A 15,000-nucleotide genomic window follows, 5' to 3' on the forward strand; every position below is an offset into this window, starting at 1 on the left:
CCAAGGGGTGCAGATCCATAATAGGCATATAGAAATTATTGTACGTCAAATAACATCAAAAGTATTGGTTTCAGAAGACGGAATGTCTAATGTTTTTTCACCCGGAGAACTAATTGGATTGTTGCGAGCGGAACGAACGGGACGCGCTTTGGAAGAAGCCATCTGTTACGGGGCCATATTATTGGGAATAACGCGAGCATCTCTGAATACTCAAAGTTTCATATCCGAGGCTAGTTTTCAAGAAACTACTCGCGTTTTAGCAAAAGCTGCTCTCCGCGGTCGTATCGATTGGTTGAAAGGCCTGAAAGAAAACGTTGTTCTAGGCGGTATGATACCCGTTGGTACCGGATTCAAAGGATTAGTGCAAGGCTCAAGGCAACATAAGAACATTCCTTTGAAAACCAAAAAGAAGCATTTATTCGAGGGGGAATTTAGAGATAGAGATATTTTATTCCACTACAGAGAGTTATTTGATTCTTGCATTTCAAAAAATTTCTATGATACATCAGAACAACCATTTATAGGATTTAATGATTCCTAAGAGCGGATTCATCCTTTTATTTTATTTATTTTAATTAAATTTATTTTAATTAATCGCGGTCCTGTGATTTGGATTTGTTACATGTGATTTGTTAATAGTAATAAAGAAAGTAAAGAATAGAAAGAAATTAATCGCTTGGATCGTATATCAACGTCCAATCTCCGGGAAAAGAGAAGGTTCCATCGGAACAATTATTTATTTCAGGGTACCCCGTCTCTCTTTTTCTTTTTTCCAAGAAAAAGAAAAAGAGAGAGAGGAAGTGTGGGGAGAAATGATAAGAAGATATTGGAACATTAATTTGGAAGAGATGATGAAAGCAGGAGTTCATTTTGGTCATGGTACTAGAAAATGGAATCCGAGAATGGCACCTTATATCTCTGCAAAGCGTAAAGGTATTCATATTACAAATCTTACTAGAACTGCTCGTTTTTTATCAGAAGCTTGTGATTTAGTTTTTGATGCAGCAAGTAGGAGAAAACAATTCTTAATTGTTGGTACCAAAAATAAAGCAGCGGATTCAGTAGCGCGGGCTGCAATAAGGGCTCGGTGTCATTATGTTAATAAAAAATGGCTCGGCGGTATTTTAACGAATTGGTCCACTACAGAAACTAGACTTCAAAAGTTCAGGGACTTGAGAATGGAACAAAAGACAGGTAGACTCAACCGTCTTCCGAAAGGAGATGCGGCTCGATTGAAGAGACAGTTAACTCACTTGCAAACATATCTGGGCGGGATTAAATATATGACGGGGTTACCCGATATTGTAATAATCGTTGATCAGCAAGAAGAATATACGGCTCTTCGGGAATGTATGACTTTGGGAATTCCAACAATTTGTTTAATTGATACAAACTGTGACCCGGATCTCGCAGATATTTCGATTCCAACGAATGATGACGCTATAGCTTCAATCCGATTAATTCTTAATAAATTAGTATTTGCAATTTGTGAGGGTCATTCTAGCTATATACGAAATCCCTGATTAGGAATAAGTAAGATAGATTAAATAAGATAACTAAATTATTTTGTGAACTCCATAGATTTATGGAATCGGTTACTATTCCTGAATCATACAAAAGAGATAAAATAACTGGGTATATTATGTGATTTGTTGGTATCTAAAATATACAATTTAAGTGGACAAGTCGAAAAAAAAAGATGGTTGAATCAAAATAATTCCTTTTAAAGTTTTCTTTCTTTCAGAGGGCAATATGAATGTTCTATCATGTTCCATCAACACACTAACACTAAAGGGGTTATATGATATATCCGGTGTGGAAGTAGGCCAGCATTTCTATTGGAAAATAGGAGGTTTCCAAGTCCATGCCCAAGTGCTTATTACTTCTTGGGTTGTAATTGCTATCTTATTAGGTTCAGCCATTGTAGCTGTTCGGAATCCACAAACCATTCCAACAGGAGGTCAGAATTTCTTCGAATACGTCCTTGAATTCATTCGAGATGTGAGCAAAACTCAGATTGGAGAGGAATATGGCCCGTGGGTCCCCTTTATTGGAACTATGTTTCTATTTATTTTTGTTTCTAATTGGGCGGGGGCGCTTTTACCTTGGAAGATCATACAGTTACCTCACGGGGAGTTAGCCGCACCGACGAATGATATAAATACTACCGTTGCTTTAGCTTTACTTACGTCAATAGCCTATTTTTATGCGGGCCTTAGCAAAAAAGGATTAGGTTATTTCAGTAAATACATTCAACCAACTCCAATCCTTTTACCCATTAACATTTTAGAAGATTTCACAAAACCTTTATCACTTAGCTTTCGACTTTTCGGCAATATATTAGCGGATGAATTAGTAGTTGTTGTTCTTGTTTCTTTAGTACCTTCAGTGGTTCCTATACCTGTCATGTTCCTTGGATTATTTACAAGTGGTATTCAAGCTCTTATTTTTGCAACTTTAGCTGCGGCTTATATAGGCGAATCCATGGAGGGGCATCATTGACTAATTTTATTTTCGAAATAGTCTTTTTTAGCTTAGTGTAAGGCAATCTATGCCTTGTTCAAGATAATCTACTTCTACTTAGTGAACATAAATATACACATAAATAGAAATAGACAAAAAGGTCTATATGATCTAAAGAAATAGTAAAAAAAAGATTACGATATTAAGGAATTGTAAAAAAAAAGGAAAGAGATCTAAAAGATCTTTTTCCTAGAATTCGTTTGGATAATTTATACCTTCTTCTAATGAATATTCTCTTTATATTGTCTTGATTATTTTGTCCAATTTTAGGACTCATAATCTGAATAAGAATCCTTTATTTGTTTACAACGTGTGATTAAAAAAGAGGTTCTATAGAGCGATTTCCATTTCAGTCGGTTTTATTCAATTCAACGATTGACCAAAAGAAAACATTAATAAATAATAAATTACATGAACTTAGAGTAACCAATATATTTCTATGCAATGATTCAGACTAATGAATTCGTCCATTTAGATTGATTGTATCCATGCGGGATAATGATAAGGAAGAGAAGAATTTACAAAAAATGAGATTCAGAAAAAATGGATTGTTTAGGAGGGTGGAATCAAACTAGGTGTATGTAATATATCTAGGTGTATGTAATATATATATAATTATTATGTAATATATAATGGCTATGGCTATAAGCCAACTTTCTTTTTGTGAATGTTTCAAAAAATGATTTTAGAATCCGATTGAATCTAAGATACGAATAGTTGGTTTACGTTATGGAAAGGGACGTGTATATGGAATATTAAGTATTAACTAGTTATATATGAGTTAAAAGATATATCTAATCTGCCCGACTACTGGAGATTTAGATAGGGATTCCAATAAAAGTCCTTTCTTTTCGTTTGTAACTGTGAATTGAATATTGAATAAACAGATTAAATCAAGAAAAAGAACGAAGAGTTCGAATTCAAAAACTGATTCGTAACAAAGAAAGAAATGGAAAAACAAAAAGTTGTATGAATTCACAAAAACTTTGTGAATAGGAACTCAAAAATAGATATCAAAGTAGTTCTGATGATTCAATAATATTATTGCTTCAATTCGGAGTTCTTTGTTACTTCGACTGGATGAAAATCTTATTGATGGGATGAATAATTAAGTCATAATTTATTGGTTGATTGTATCATTAACCATTTCTTTATTTTATTTTGGTGCGAGGAACTTATCATGAATCCATTGATTTCTGCCGCTTCCGTTATTGCTGCTGGGTTGGCCGTTGGGCTTGCTTCTATTGGACCTGGGGTTGGTCAAGGTACTGCCGCGGGCCAAGCTGTAGAAGGTATCGCAAGACAACCCGAGGCGGAGGGAAAAATACGAGGTACTTTATTGCTTAGTCTGGCTTTTATGGAAGCTTTAACGATTTATGGACTAGTTGTAGCATTAGCACTGTTATTTGCGAATCCTTTTGTTTAATCTATAAAAAAAAAATACGTATTTTTTTATTGCCTTGGACTCGCTGCTTGTTTTTTCGAATTACGAATTATATTAAGGATTTAATTCCTACAATTACTTATTTATTTTTATTGGGACAATAACCCACGGGAAGGACTGATTTGAGGATGAAGAATTAGTATACTAACTCGCTTTTTTCCTTCCCCCTTCTTAGTCCAATCGAAACCTTTTTTTTAAGGAAATGTTGCAACAGGCATTTTTGTTTTGCAATTAATACGAGACCTGTTACCGAATTCCCGAATTCTAAACTGAATTTTAATAAGAATAATATTTATTAGTATTAGAGATTTCAAATTTCAAATTGAAAAAAAAAATGCATTTATAATTCGAATATAAATCGAATATTTTTTTTACTCTATTTTTAAATAGAATAAAAAAAACAAGAAAAAAACAAGAACAATAATAAACAATAACATATAAAATACAATAACATATACACATATAAAATAAAAATAAAATAAATATAAATAAATAAAATATAGAAATAAAATATATAGAATAAGAAAAAAAAAAATAGATAATTAGTCTGTCTATAGTCTATAAGAAAAGAGGAGATCATATGAAAAATGTAACCGATTCTTTCGTTTCCTTGGGTCACTGGCCATCCGCCGGGAGTTTCGGGTTTAATACCGATATTTTAGCAACAAATCTAATAAATCTAAGTGTAGTCCTTGGTGTATTGATTTTTTTTGGAAAGGGAGTGTTAAGTGATTTATTAGATAATCGAAAACAAAGGATTTTGGATACTATTCGAAATTCAGAAAAACTACGCGAGGGGGCTATTGAACAGCTGGAAAAAGCCCGGGCCCGCTTACGGAAAGTGGAAATAGAAGCAGATCAGTTTCGAACGAATGGATATTCTGAGATAGAACGAGAAAAATGGAATTTGATTAATTCAACTTATAAGACTTTGGAACAATTAGAAAATTACAAAAATGAAACCATTCATTTTGAACAACAACGAACGATTAATCAAGTCCGACAACGGGTTTTCCAACAAGCCTTACAAGGAGCTCTAGGAACTCTGAATAGTTGTTTGACCAACGAGTTGCATTTACGTACCATCAATGCTAATCTTGGCATGTTTGGGGCGATAAAAGAAATAACTGATTAGTCCTTCTACTGTAGGCATTATTTTTTTTTTTTTTTTTTTCAAAAAAAAAATTAAGAAATACTCATGGTAACCATTCGAGCCGACGAGATTAGTAATATTATCCGCGAACGTATTGAGCAATATAATAGGGAAGTAAAGATTGTAAATACCGGTACCGTACTTCAAGTAGGCGACGGCATTGCTCGTATTTATGGTCTTGATGAAGTAATGGCAGGCGAATTAGTAGAATTTGAAGAGGGTACAATAGGCATTGCTCTGAATTTGGAATCAAATAATGTCGGTGTTGTATTAATGGGTGACGGTTTAATGATACAAGAGGGAAGCTCCGTAAAAGCAACAGGAAGAATTGCTCAGATACCTGTGAGTGAGGCTTATTTGGGTCGTGTTATAAATGCCCTAGCTAAACCTATTGACGGTCGAGGTGAAATTTCAGCTTCTGAATCTCGGCTAATTGAATCCCCCGCTCCAGGTATTATTTCGAGACGTTCTGTATATGAGCCTCTTCAAACAGGACTTATTGCTATTGATTCGATGATCCCTATAGGACGTGGTCAACGAGAATTAATTATTGGGGATAGACAGACCGGTAAAACAGCAGTAGCCACAGATACAATTCTCAATCAACAAGGACAAAATGTAATATGTGTTTATGTAGCTATTGGGCAAAAAGCGTCTTCTGTGGCTCAGGTAGTGACTACTTTACAGGAAAGAGGGGCAATGGAGTACACTATTGTGGTAGCCGAAACGGCGGATTCTCCGGCTACATTACAATACCTCGCCCCTTATACAGGAGCGGCTCTGGCTGAATATTTTATGTACCGTGAACGACACACTTTAATCATTTATGATGATCTCTCCAAACAAGCGCAGGCTTATCGCCAAATGTCTCTTCTATTACGAAGACCACCTGGTCGTGAAGCTTATCCAGGAGATGTCTTTTATTTGCATTCACGCCTTTTGGAAAGAGCTGCTAAATTAAGTTCTCGTTTAGGTGAAGGAAGTATGACTGCTTTACCAATAGTCGAGACCCAATCAGGAGACGTTTCGGCTTATATTCCTACTAATGTAATTTCCATTACAGATGGACAAATATTCTTATCCGCCGATCTATTCAATGCTGGAATCAGGCCTGCTATTAATGTGGGTATTTCTGTTTCCAGAGTAGGATCCGCAGCTCAAATAAAAGCTATGAAACAGGTAGCTGGTAAGTTAAAATTGGAATTGGCGCAATTCGCAGAATTAGAAGCCTTTGCGCAATTCGCTTCTGATCTCGATAAAGCTACTCAGAATCAATTGGCAAGAGGTCAACGACTACGCGAGTTGCTCAAACAATCCCAATCAGCTCCTCTCACGGTAGAGGAACAAATAATGACTATTTATACCGGAACGAATGGTTATCTTGATTCATTAGAAATCGGACAAGTAAGGAAATTTCTCGTTGAGTTACGTACCTACTTAAAAACGAATAAACCTCAGTTCCAAGAAATCATATCTTCTACCAAAACATTCACCGAAGAAGCAGAAACCCTTTTGAAAGAAGCTATTCAGGAACAGAAGGAACGTTTTGTAATTCAGGAACAAGTATAAAGAAATTAATCGCTGTTAATCTTTAACTTTTAACCTTTATAATCTTTATTATAATAACTTAAAAAAATTTAAATAATAAAAAATATAGAAAATTTATAGATATTAAATATTAAAATATATATCTATATATTATATGGAAAAAAATTTGCGTCCAATAGGATTTGAACCTATACCAAAGGTTTAGAAGACCTCTGTCCTATCCATTAGACAATGGACGCTTTTCTATTCCAATTTTTTTATTTCATATTTGTTGTTCATAAAAAAAAATATGCAAGATAAATTTAGGAATTACATTTTTTTTTTGAATTAATAATTCAATGATGGATTAATTCTTCTATAATTATTTAATTTATTATTATTTAATTTATTATTATTCTATAATTATTTATCTATAATTATTTCTTATTATAACTATAATTATTTTTATTATAATTTATTATTTATTATTATTATTATTAATTAGAAAATTAGAAATTTTCTAATTTTCTTATTACAATTGCATTTCTCTTAGTACATTTTATTACATTATTATATATTTTTTTTTTATTAATTTGAATTTATTCTATTAATATAGAATCTATTAATATGGAGATATTATAGTCTATTTAGCTAGAACAAACTATAATTTAGCTGGAACAAACTATAACTATATAATATAATATAATTATATTAGTTAAATTATATAGTTAAAAATCTATAATAACTAACTAGAATATATGGTTATTTTATATTGTTTATATATTGTTAATAACTATTAAATAGACTATTTAAATAGAAACATATTCATATTTCTATATTCTACATATTTATATATTCTAATTATATATATATTATATATATAAATATTTTTCATTATTTTTTTTTTTTCTATTTTTTAGAGAATATAGATTTTAAAGAATATAGAGCGGGTAGCGGGAATCGAACCCGCATCGTTAGCTTGGAAGGCTAGGGGTTATAGTCGACGTTGATTCATCATCTTTAACGTCTCTAATTCAAAACCGAACATGAAACTTTGATTTCATTCGGCTCCTTTATGGAATATGGAAAAATTTCCAGCTTTAAGACTTAAGCGAAAAAATTCGAGTCATAACATCTATGTCAGCTTTTCTGTCTTAATGGATTCAAAACAAGACGCTTTCTAGATGATCCCTCTGGACGAGTGGGGTTTTTTTAATAATCTTTCTAGTTACTTCGTTCTCTATTTCTATTTGAGAGAATCCTTAGGAAAAGCATTTTGTTTCCACCGAGCTAAAACAAGATGCCGATGTCTATAGTAAACCAAAGTCATCATTTAATGCTTATTTTGCTTCAATCTCGACTATACAAAACAAAGAAAAAATTGAAGATTTAGTTACGATTAGAAATAAACTTTTCTGTCTTTTTCCATAGATCCCTTACTCATACTCATTCAATTGAAAGCATTGATCCAATTAAAAAAATTATGTTTCGTAATTTCATAATCCAATTTTTCAATTTCTAATTGATTCTTGGATACAAATCACGAGAATGTATATTTTTCCTTGAATTTTTCATTGAGAGGTAAAGGATTAAATCTTTTTAAGAAATAAAGTTTTTCATCGGAATATGGACCGAGGGATCCCTTAACTATTAGATATTAGAATTAATACAACGAATCACACTTTTACCACTAAACTATACCCGCTACGATGCGATTATTGTATATAAATGAACCTTTTGTCGAGTAAGACAATCGAGCATTTTGAATATATTAATATATTTTATTATATTAATATATTATATTTATATTATATATTTATTATATTATATTTATTTATATTTATATTTTATTTATATTATATATTATATTTATTTATATTTTATTTATATTATATATATATTTTTTTTCTATTATTTATTATTTATTAAATTATTTATAATAAAATTTTTTATAATAAAATTATTTATTAAATTATTTATAATAAAATTATTTATTAATCTATATTTCTATTTATTATTAATTTAATTTATTTCTATTTATTATTAATTTAATTATTATTTTATATTAAAATTAAATTAATTATTTTATTTAAATTAATTATTATTTTATATTAAAATTAAATTAATTATTTTATTTAAATTAATTATTATTTTATATTAAAATTAAATTAATTATTTTATTTAAATTAATTATTATTTTATATTAAAATTAAATTAATTATTTTATTTAAATTAATTATATTTAAATTAATTATTTTATTATTTATTAATTTTTTTTTTTAAGAATTTGGTTCGGGGGGGCAAATAGAGTCTTTTCATCAGTGATTCGATGAAATATCTTGGATATATGTTGAATTGCTAAATACATGTATCAATCAAATGTATTTCGTTCTGATGGTGGTCAATTCAATTAGGTTTCGGTTCGACCTTGAAAAATTCATTACATTGATATTTATCAAATTCAATATCAATAAACCACTTTTTACCTATATTCACTAGTTTAGCCTTTCCTCACTGGGTAAATCAAATCAAATCTCTCACTTATGAATGAACTACTATGAGTCTACTCCCTATACCCTATACTTAGTATAATATACTTATATATTAATTTATAATATACTTTAATATACTATAATATACTTTAATATACTTAGTCTTAAATATACTTAGTATAATTATATAATATATAATATAAAAAATTAGAATATAATATATTTATTTACTTTATATATCTTTATATATAATATATATATATATAGAATCTATTTATTTACTTTATAGAATAGAAATTTGATTTCTAATCTATTTCCATAGATCTATCTTATCCGCATAGCGGCTCATTCAGGAATTGAATCAAAGGGGCCCTTTTAACTCAGCGGTAGAGTAACGCCATGGTAAGGCGTAAGTCATCGGTTCAAATCCGATAAGGGGCTTTGGCTTTGGCCTTTTTTCATAAAACCCAGCGGTAGTATTCTTATTTGAAGAGGGAATAGAAATATTGTTGATATTTGTAATAAAAAAGTAAGAAACTCTATAATTAATTCTAAAATAAAATTAGAAATTTTTAAAAATTAACATTATAATGATTTATACCACATTAATACTATCATAATAATGCTATATTAAATTAATATTAATTATAACTATAATATTAATTATAACTATAAACTATAAACATTTAATTATAGTTATAAATATAGTTATAAAGTTGAACATTTGTTTAGTATATTATAATGAATAATGATAAATTGGCTCTTAAATCGCCAAATTTTCTTATTTTCCACTATTCCAATCAAATCAATTCTAAAAATTAGATTAGGAATCAATAAAAGAAAAAGTAAGTGGACCTAACCTATTGCATCATGACTATATCTACTATTCTGATATTAAAATTCGATATACGATATAGATGAAATTGAAACAGTAGTTTTTCTTTTTCTTTCATTTTCATATTTCTTTTTCTTTGGACTCCGAAAAAATCTGTCGATATTTCTGATTAAAGCTTCTTGCTCCTAGTTATTCTATAGGAATAAATCACTATTCCCTTCCTCCATAGAAAAGTTTATTCGAAGTCATAACATAAGACATAGAAGAGACTTTTAAAATATCTTTCTTTGATTCCAGAACACAAAATCAATTTATATTGATATATATATATATACCTATATGAGATTTATATATAATAAGATTGATATATATATCAGATCATGGCTTCATGTACTAAATATTTTCATATCGATGCATACAATATTTTTTCCGACAATGTAATGTAGAATAAGTGTGAGAAATTTCATTTTCTAATACTTTCATTTAAAGTTTTCTATTTATTGAATAGTGTATTGAATTTAATAATAGGAAAATTCTCTTTCTTCTTTTCTGAAGATATAAAGTAAATAGAAAAATATTCGAAGTGTCTTTCTTGCTTTGACCTGCGAAATATTCTGGTTTTTTATCTGAAGGAAAAAGAAATATAACAAAAAATGGCAAAAGGGAAATAAAAGAAAGATGGCGAGAAAAAATAAAGTATAAAATAATAAAGTATAGGATACTATAGCAATTTAATGCACATAGAAATTAGAAGAATACGTAAAAATATTGATTTTTAGAAATCTCATGAACAAGATCCAAGAATAAGATTAGTTTGATAGAATGAGAGAAGTAAGTCTGAGGATCAACTAGTAAGGAGAGGGGGATCACTTATTCCTTGAACAGTTCTTTCAAAAAATTAATCTATCTGATTGATGAGTCATAAAAAAATTCATGATTCGTGCGGTTATTAAGACTATAAGAAGGAATAACCGAATTGAATTCATGAATTTACCTAAATCGGGTTATAGACCGATAAAGAATTTTTTCTTCGAAACCCATTAGAAAAGAAATTAGAAGGGGCAGTGTACGAAAAATCAAATCATACATAAATGATAGAAGTTTCAAAGGCCCTGAAAATGCTATGAGGTGTTCGGAAATGGTTGAAGTAGTTGAATAGGAGGATCACTATGACTATAGCCCTTGGTAAATTTACCAAAGACGAAAATGATTTATTTGATATTATGGATGACTGGTTACGGAGGGACCGTTTCGTTTTTGTAGGTTGGTCCGGTCTATTGCTCTTTCCTTGTGCCTATTTCGCCGTAGGGGGTTGGTTCACAGGTACAACCTTTGTAACCTCATGGTATACCCATGGATTGGCGAGTTCCTATTTGGAAGGCTGCAACTTCTTAACCGCCGCAGTTTCTACTCCTGCTAATAGTTTAGCACATTCTTTGTTATTATTATGGGGTCCTGAAGCACAAGGAGATTTTACTCGTTGGTGTCAATTAGGTGGTTTGTGGACTTTTGTTGCTCTCCACGGTGCTTTTGGACTAATAGGTTTTATGTTACGTCAATTTGAACTTGCTCGATCTGTGCAATTGCGACCTTATAATGCAATCGCATTCTCTGCTCCAATTGCTGTTTTTGTTTCTGTATTCCTGATTTATCCATTAGGCCAGTCTGGTTGGTTTTTTGCGCCTAGTTTTGGTGTAGCAGCTATATTTCGATTCATCCTCTTTTTCCAAGGGTTTCATAACTGGACGCTGAACCCATTTCATATGATGGGAGTTGCCGGCGTATTGGGCGCTGCTCTGCTATGCGCTATTCATGGTGCTACTGTAGAAAATACTTTATTTGAAGATGGTGATGGTGCAAATACATTCCGTGCCTTTAACCCAACTCAAGCTGAAGAAACTTATTCAATGGTCACCGCTAACCGCTTTTGGTCTCAAATCTTTGGGGTTGCTTTTTCCAATAAACGTTGGTTACATTTCTTTATGTTATTTGTACCAGTAACCGGTTTATGGATGAGCGCTCTTGGAGTGGTCGGTCTGGCTCTGAATCTACGTGCCTATGACTTCGTTTCTCAGGAAATCCGTGCAGCGGAAGATCCTGAATTTGAGACTTTCTACACTAAAAATATTCTCTTAAACGAAGGTATTCGTGCTTGGATGGCGGCTCAAGATCAGCCTCATGAAAACCTTATATTCCCTGAGGAGGTTCTACCACGTGGAAACGCTCTTTAATGGAACTTTATCTTTAGCCGGTCGTGACCAAGAAACCACCGGTTTCGCTTGGTGGGCCGGGAATGCCCGACTTATCAATTTATCCGGTAAACTACTGGGAGCTCATGTAGCTCATGCTGGATTAATCGTATTCTGGGCTGGAGCAATGAACCTATTTGAAGTGGCTCATTTCGTACCGGAGAAGCCAATGTACGAACAAGGATTAATTTTACTTCCCCACCTAGCTACTCTAGGTTGGGGGGTAGGTCCTGGTGGGGAAGTTATAGACACCTTTCCATACTTTGTATCCGGGGTACTTCACTTAATTTCCTCTGCAGTATTGGGCTTTGGCGGTATTTATCATGCACTTCTGGGTCCTGAGATTCTTGAAGAATCTTTTCCATTTTTTGGTTATGTATGGAAAGATAGAAATAAAATGACAACAATTTTAGGTATTCACTTAATCTTGCTAGGTATAGGTGCTTTTCTTCTAGTATTCAAGGCTCTTTATTTTGGGGGCGTATATGATACCTGGGCTCCGGGGGGGGGAGATGTAAGAAAAATTACCAACTTGACCCTTAGCCCAAGTGTTATTTTTGGTTATTTACTAAAATCTCCCTTTGGAGGAGAAGGATGGATTGTTAGTGTGGACGATTTGGAAGATATAATTGGAGGACATGTATGGTTAGGTTCCATTTGTATACTTGGTGGAATCTGGCATATCTTAACCAAACCTTTTGCATGGGCTCGCCGTGCACTTGTGTGGTCTGGAGAGGCTTACTTGTCTTATAGTTTAGGTGCTTTATCCGTTTTTGGTTTCATTGCTTGTTGCTTTGTCTGGTTCAATAATACCGCGTATCCTAGTGAGTTTTACGGGCCTACTGGACCAGAAGCTTCTCAAGCTCAAGCTTTTACTTTTCTAGTGAGAGATCAACGTCTTGGGGCTAACGTGGGATCCGCTCAAGGACCTACCGGGTTAGGTAAATATTTAATGCGTTCGCCTACCGGAGAAGTTATTTTTGGAGGAGAAACTATGCGTTTTTGGGATTTGCGTGCTCCTTGGTTAGAACCTCTAAGAGGTCCAAATGGTTTGGACTTGAGTAGGTTGAAAAAAGACATACAACCTTGGCAAGAACGCCGTTCCGCGGAATATATGACCCATGCGCCTTTAGGTTCGTTAAATTCTGTAGGTGGCGTAGCTACCGAGATCAATGCAGTCAATTATGTCTCTCCTAGAAGTTGGTTAGCTACCTCTCATTTTGTTCTAGGGTTCTTCCTATTCGTAGGTCATTTATGGCATGCGGGAAGGGCTCGTGCAGCTGCAGCAGGATTTGAAAAAGGAATTGATCGTGATTTTGAACCTGTTCTTTCCATGACTCCTCTTAACTAACTGAGACAAGAGATCCAATATTTAAAGTAGAAATAAATTTGATTCTACAATACATATTGATTGGGTGGATCAGGTCATACTTAAAAAGTATTTCTTTTTCCTTTTTTTATTTTCAACTCATTTAGATCTAATCCATTTTTTTTCTGGCTCGGCTATCCCACCTAGCCGAGCCATTTATATTTATGATACTGGGCCAGTCAAAACCAATATAGACATAAATCTATTCATCGAGAAAAGGAGAGAGAGGGATTCGAACCCTCGATAGTTCTTTGCGAACTATACCGGTTTTCAAGACCGGAGCTATCAACCACTCGGCCATCTCTCCGAAAGATAATTTCTATTTTATTATTTTATTTTTTTTTTCGCGAATAGAACATGGCCATAGGAGTTGATACTATCATTGTACTATAGAAAGATATTAGGTGTGAGTCGATAAGTCTATTTATCTATCTGTAATATATAGATAGATGCAGGATCTAGCATGACCATTTGTGAAGTAAAAAACTACTCTCGACCCCATGTTCAAATAAAAAATGGGAAAGGGGTGGTAATAAGTCATATAGAATCAATGGATTCATGGCACAATCCCCCATGATGCATTTTTTTTACAATTTTTTTGGCTGATAGAGGGATCAAATGGTATAGTTCTTTTGTTGGTAGCTTGGAGGATTAGAAACATGACTATTGCTTTCCAATTGGCTGTTTTTGCATTAATTGCTACTTCATCAATCTTACTGATTAGTGTACCTGTTGTTTTTTCTTCTCCTGATGGTTGGTCGAGTAACAAAAATGTTGTATTTTCCGGTACATCATTATGGATTGGATTAGTCTTTCTGGTAGGTATCCTTAATTCTCTCATCTCTTGAACCTATTTGTTCCAGATACAAAAATGAACTGAAAATGACCCCTCCCCCGAATTCTTTCGGGTTGCGAAACACATTAAAATTCAATATAAGTCTAAGTTCCCAAAATGTAAAATACAAATAAAGAAAACAAAAAATTAGAGGGAGGGGTCAAACTTTTTTTGTAATTTGTAAATGTAATTAAATGTAAAATTTAGTCTAATGTGATAAAAAAATTATTATAGATGAATCTATTAATATTAGAAATATTAAATGTAATAAAAGAAAATAAATTTTTAAATAAATTAATTAAATATTTCAATTTAATATATAAATATTTTTTATAATAATTATTATTAATTAGTATATTATTAGTATAATTTGTATAATTTTGATTTAATAATATAAAAAATATAATAAAAATATATTAATAATAAGAATCGTCCTGAAAAAAAAAATATCTAGCATAGCTGTTCATAAATATGATCCAGACATTGTGTATCAAGAACGAAAAAAAAATGCGGATATAGTCGAATGGTAAAATTTCTCTTTGCCAAGGAGAAGACGCGGGTTCGATTCCCGCT

At 32.1% G+C, this 15,000-nt stretch overlaps 9 protein-coding genes and 5 non-coding genes across 14 annotated transcripts in view; 11 read left to right on the top strand and 3 right to left on the bottom strand. All coding sequences in view use genetic code 11, as the record gives it.

Annotated features, from left to right (window-relative positions):
• rpoC2 (RNA polymerase beta'' subunit) overlaps positions 1-541 on the top strand; it is a 4,188-nt gene extending 3,647 nt beyond the window's left edge. Inside the window, exon 1 of the mRNA in view lies at positions 1-541. This exon is cut by the window's left edge and continues 3,647 nt beyond it. Within this exon, the coding sequence (YP_004327651.1) occupies positions 1-541 (541 nt within the window).
• Positions 542-812: 271 nt separating this feature from the next.
• On the top strand, positions 813-1,523 carry rps2 (ribosomal protein S2). The gene has a single exon. It carries the CDS (start codon positions 813-815, stop codon positions 1,521-1,523), a length of 711 nt encoding a protein of 236 aa, YP_004327652.1.
• Positions 1,524-1,752: 229 nt separating this feature from the next.
• atpI (ATP synthase CF0 A subunit) lies at positions 1,753-2,502 on the top strand. Its single transcript has one exon. The coding sequence runs from the start codon at positions 1,753-1,755 to the stop codon at positions 2,500-2,502; it is 750 nt and encodes a 249-aa protein (YP_004327653.1).
• Positions 2,503-3,703: 1,201 nt separating this feature from the next.
• Positions 3,704-3,949, top strand: atpH (ATP synthase CF0 C subunit). Its single transcript has one exon. The coding sequence runs from the start codon at positions 3,704-3,706 to the stop codon at positions 3,947-3,949; it is 246 nt and encodes an 81-aa protein (YP_004327654.1).
• A 598-nt stretch (positions 3,950-4,547) lies between these two features.
• atpF (ATP synthase CF0 B subunit) lies at positions 4,548-5,102 on the top strand. Its single transcript has one exon. The coding sequence runs from the start codon at positions 4,548-4,550 to the stop codon at positions 5,100-5,102; it is 555 nt and encodes a 184-aa protein (YP_004327655.1).
• Positions 5,103-5,165: 63 nt separating this feature from the next.
• atpA (ATP synthase CF1 alpha subunit) lies at positions 5,166-6,689 on the top strand. Its single transcript has one exon. The coding sequence runs from the start codon at positions 5,166-5,168 to the stop codon at positions 6,687-6,689; it is 1,524 nt and encodes a 507-aa protein (YP_004327656.1).
• A 146-nt stretch (positions 6,690-6,835) lies between these two features.
• trnR-UCU lies at positions 6,836-6,907 on the bottom strand. Its single transcript has one exon. It is a non-coding gene; the product is annotated as a tRNA-Arg (tRNA).
• A 685-nt stretch (positions 6,908-7,592) lies between these two features.
• trnG-GCC lies at positions 7,593-8,352 on the bottom strand. The gene is made up of 2 exons: positions 8,331-8,352; positions 7,593-7,642 (listed from the first exon to the last, which is right to left on the bottom strand). It is a non-coding gene; the product is annotated as a tRNA-Gly (tRNA).
• A 1,156-nt stretch (positions 8,353-9,508) lies between these two features.
• On the top strand, positions 9,509-9,580 carry trnT-GGU. The gene has a single exon. It is a non-coding gene; the product is annotated as a tRNA-Thr (tRNA).
• Positions 9,581-11,143: 1,563 nt separating this feature from the next.
• On the top strand, positions 11,144-12,205 carry psbD (photosystem II protein D2). The gene has a single exon. The coding sequence runs from the start codon at positions 11,144-11,146 to the stop codon at positions 12,203-12,205; it is 1,062 nt and encodes a 353-aa protein (YP_004327657.1).
• psbC (photosystem II 44 kDa protein) lies at positions 12,189-13,574 on the top strand. The gene has a single exon. It carries the CDS (start codon positions 12,189-12,191, stop codon positions 13,572-13,574), a length of 1,386 nt encoding a protein of 461 aa, YP_004327658.1.
• A 235-nt stretch (positions 13,575-13,809) lies between these two features.
• On the bottom strand, positions 13,810-13,899 carry trnS-UGA. Its single transcript has one exon. It is a non-coding gene; the product is annotated as a tRNA-Ser (tRNA).
• Positions 13,900-14,251: 352 nt separating this feature from the next.
• Positions 14,252-14,440, top strand: psbZ (photosystem II protein Z). The gene has a single exon. The coding sequence runs from the start codon at positions 14,252-14,254 to the stop codon at positions 14,438-14,440; it is 189 nt and encodes a 62-aa protein (YP_004327659.1).
• A 496-nt stretch (positions 14,441-14,936) lies between these two features.
• The window catches only part of trnG-UCC, a 71-nt gene continuing 7 nt past the window's right edge, over positions 14,937-15,000 (top strand). The window contains exon 1 of the tRNA in view: positions 14,937-15,000. This exon is cut by the window's right edge and continues 7 nt beyond it. This is a non-coding gene — a tRNA (tRNA-Gly).

Source organism: Hevea brasiliensis, chloroplast (genome assembly GCF_030052815.1).
Source record: "Hevea brasiliensis chloroplast, complete genome".
NCBI lineage: Eukaryota > Viridiplantae > Streptophyta > Magnoliopsida > Malpighiales > Euphorbiaceae > Hevea > Hevea brasiliensis.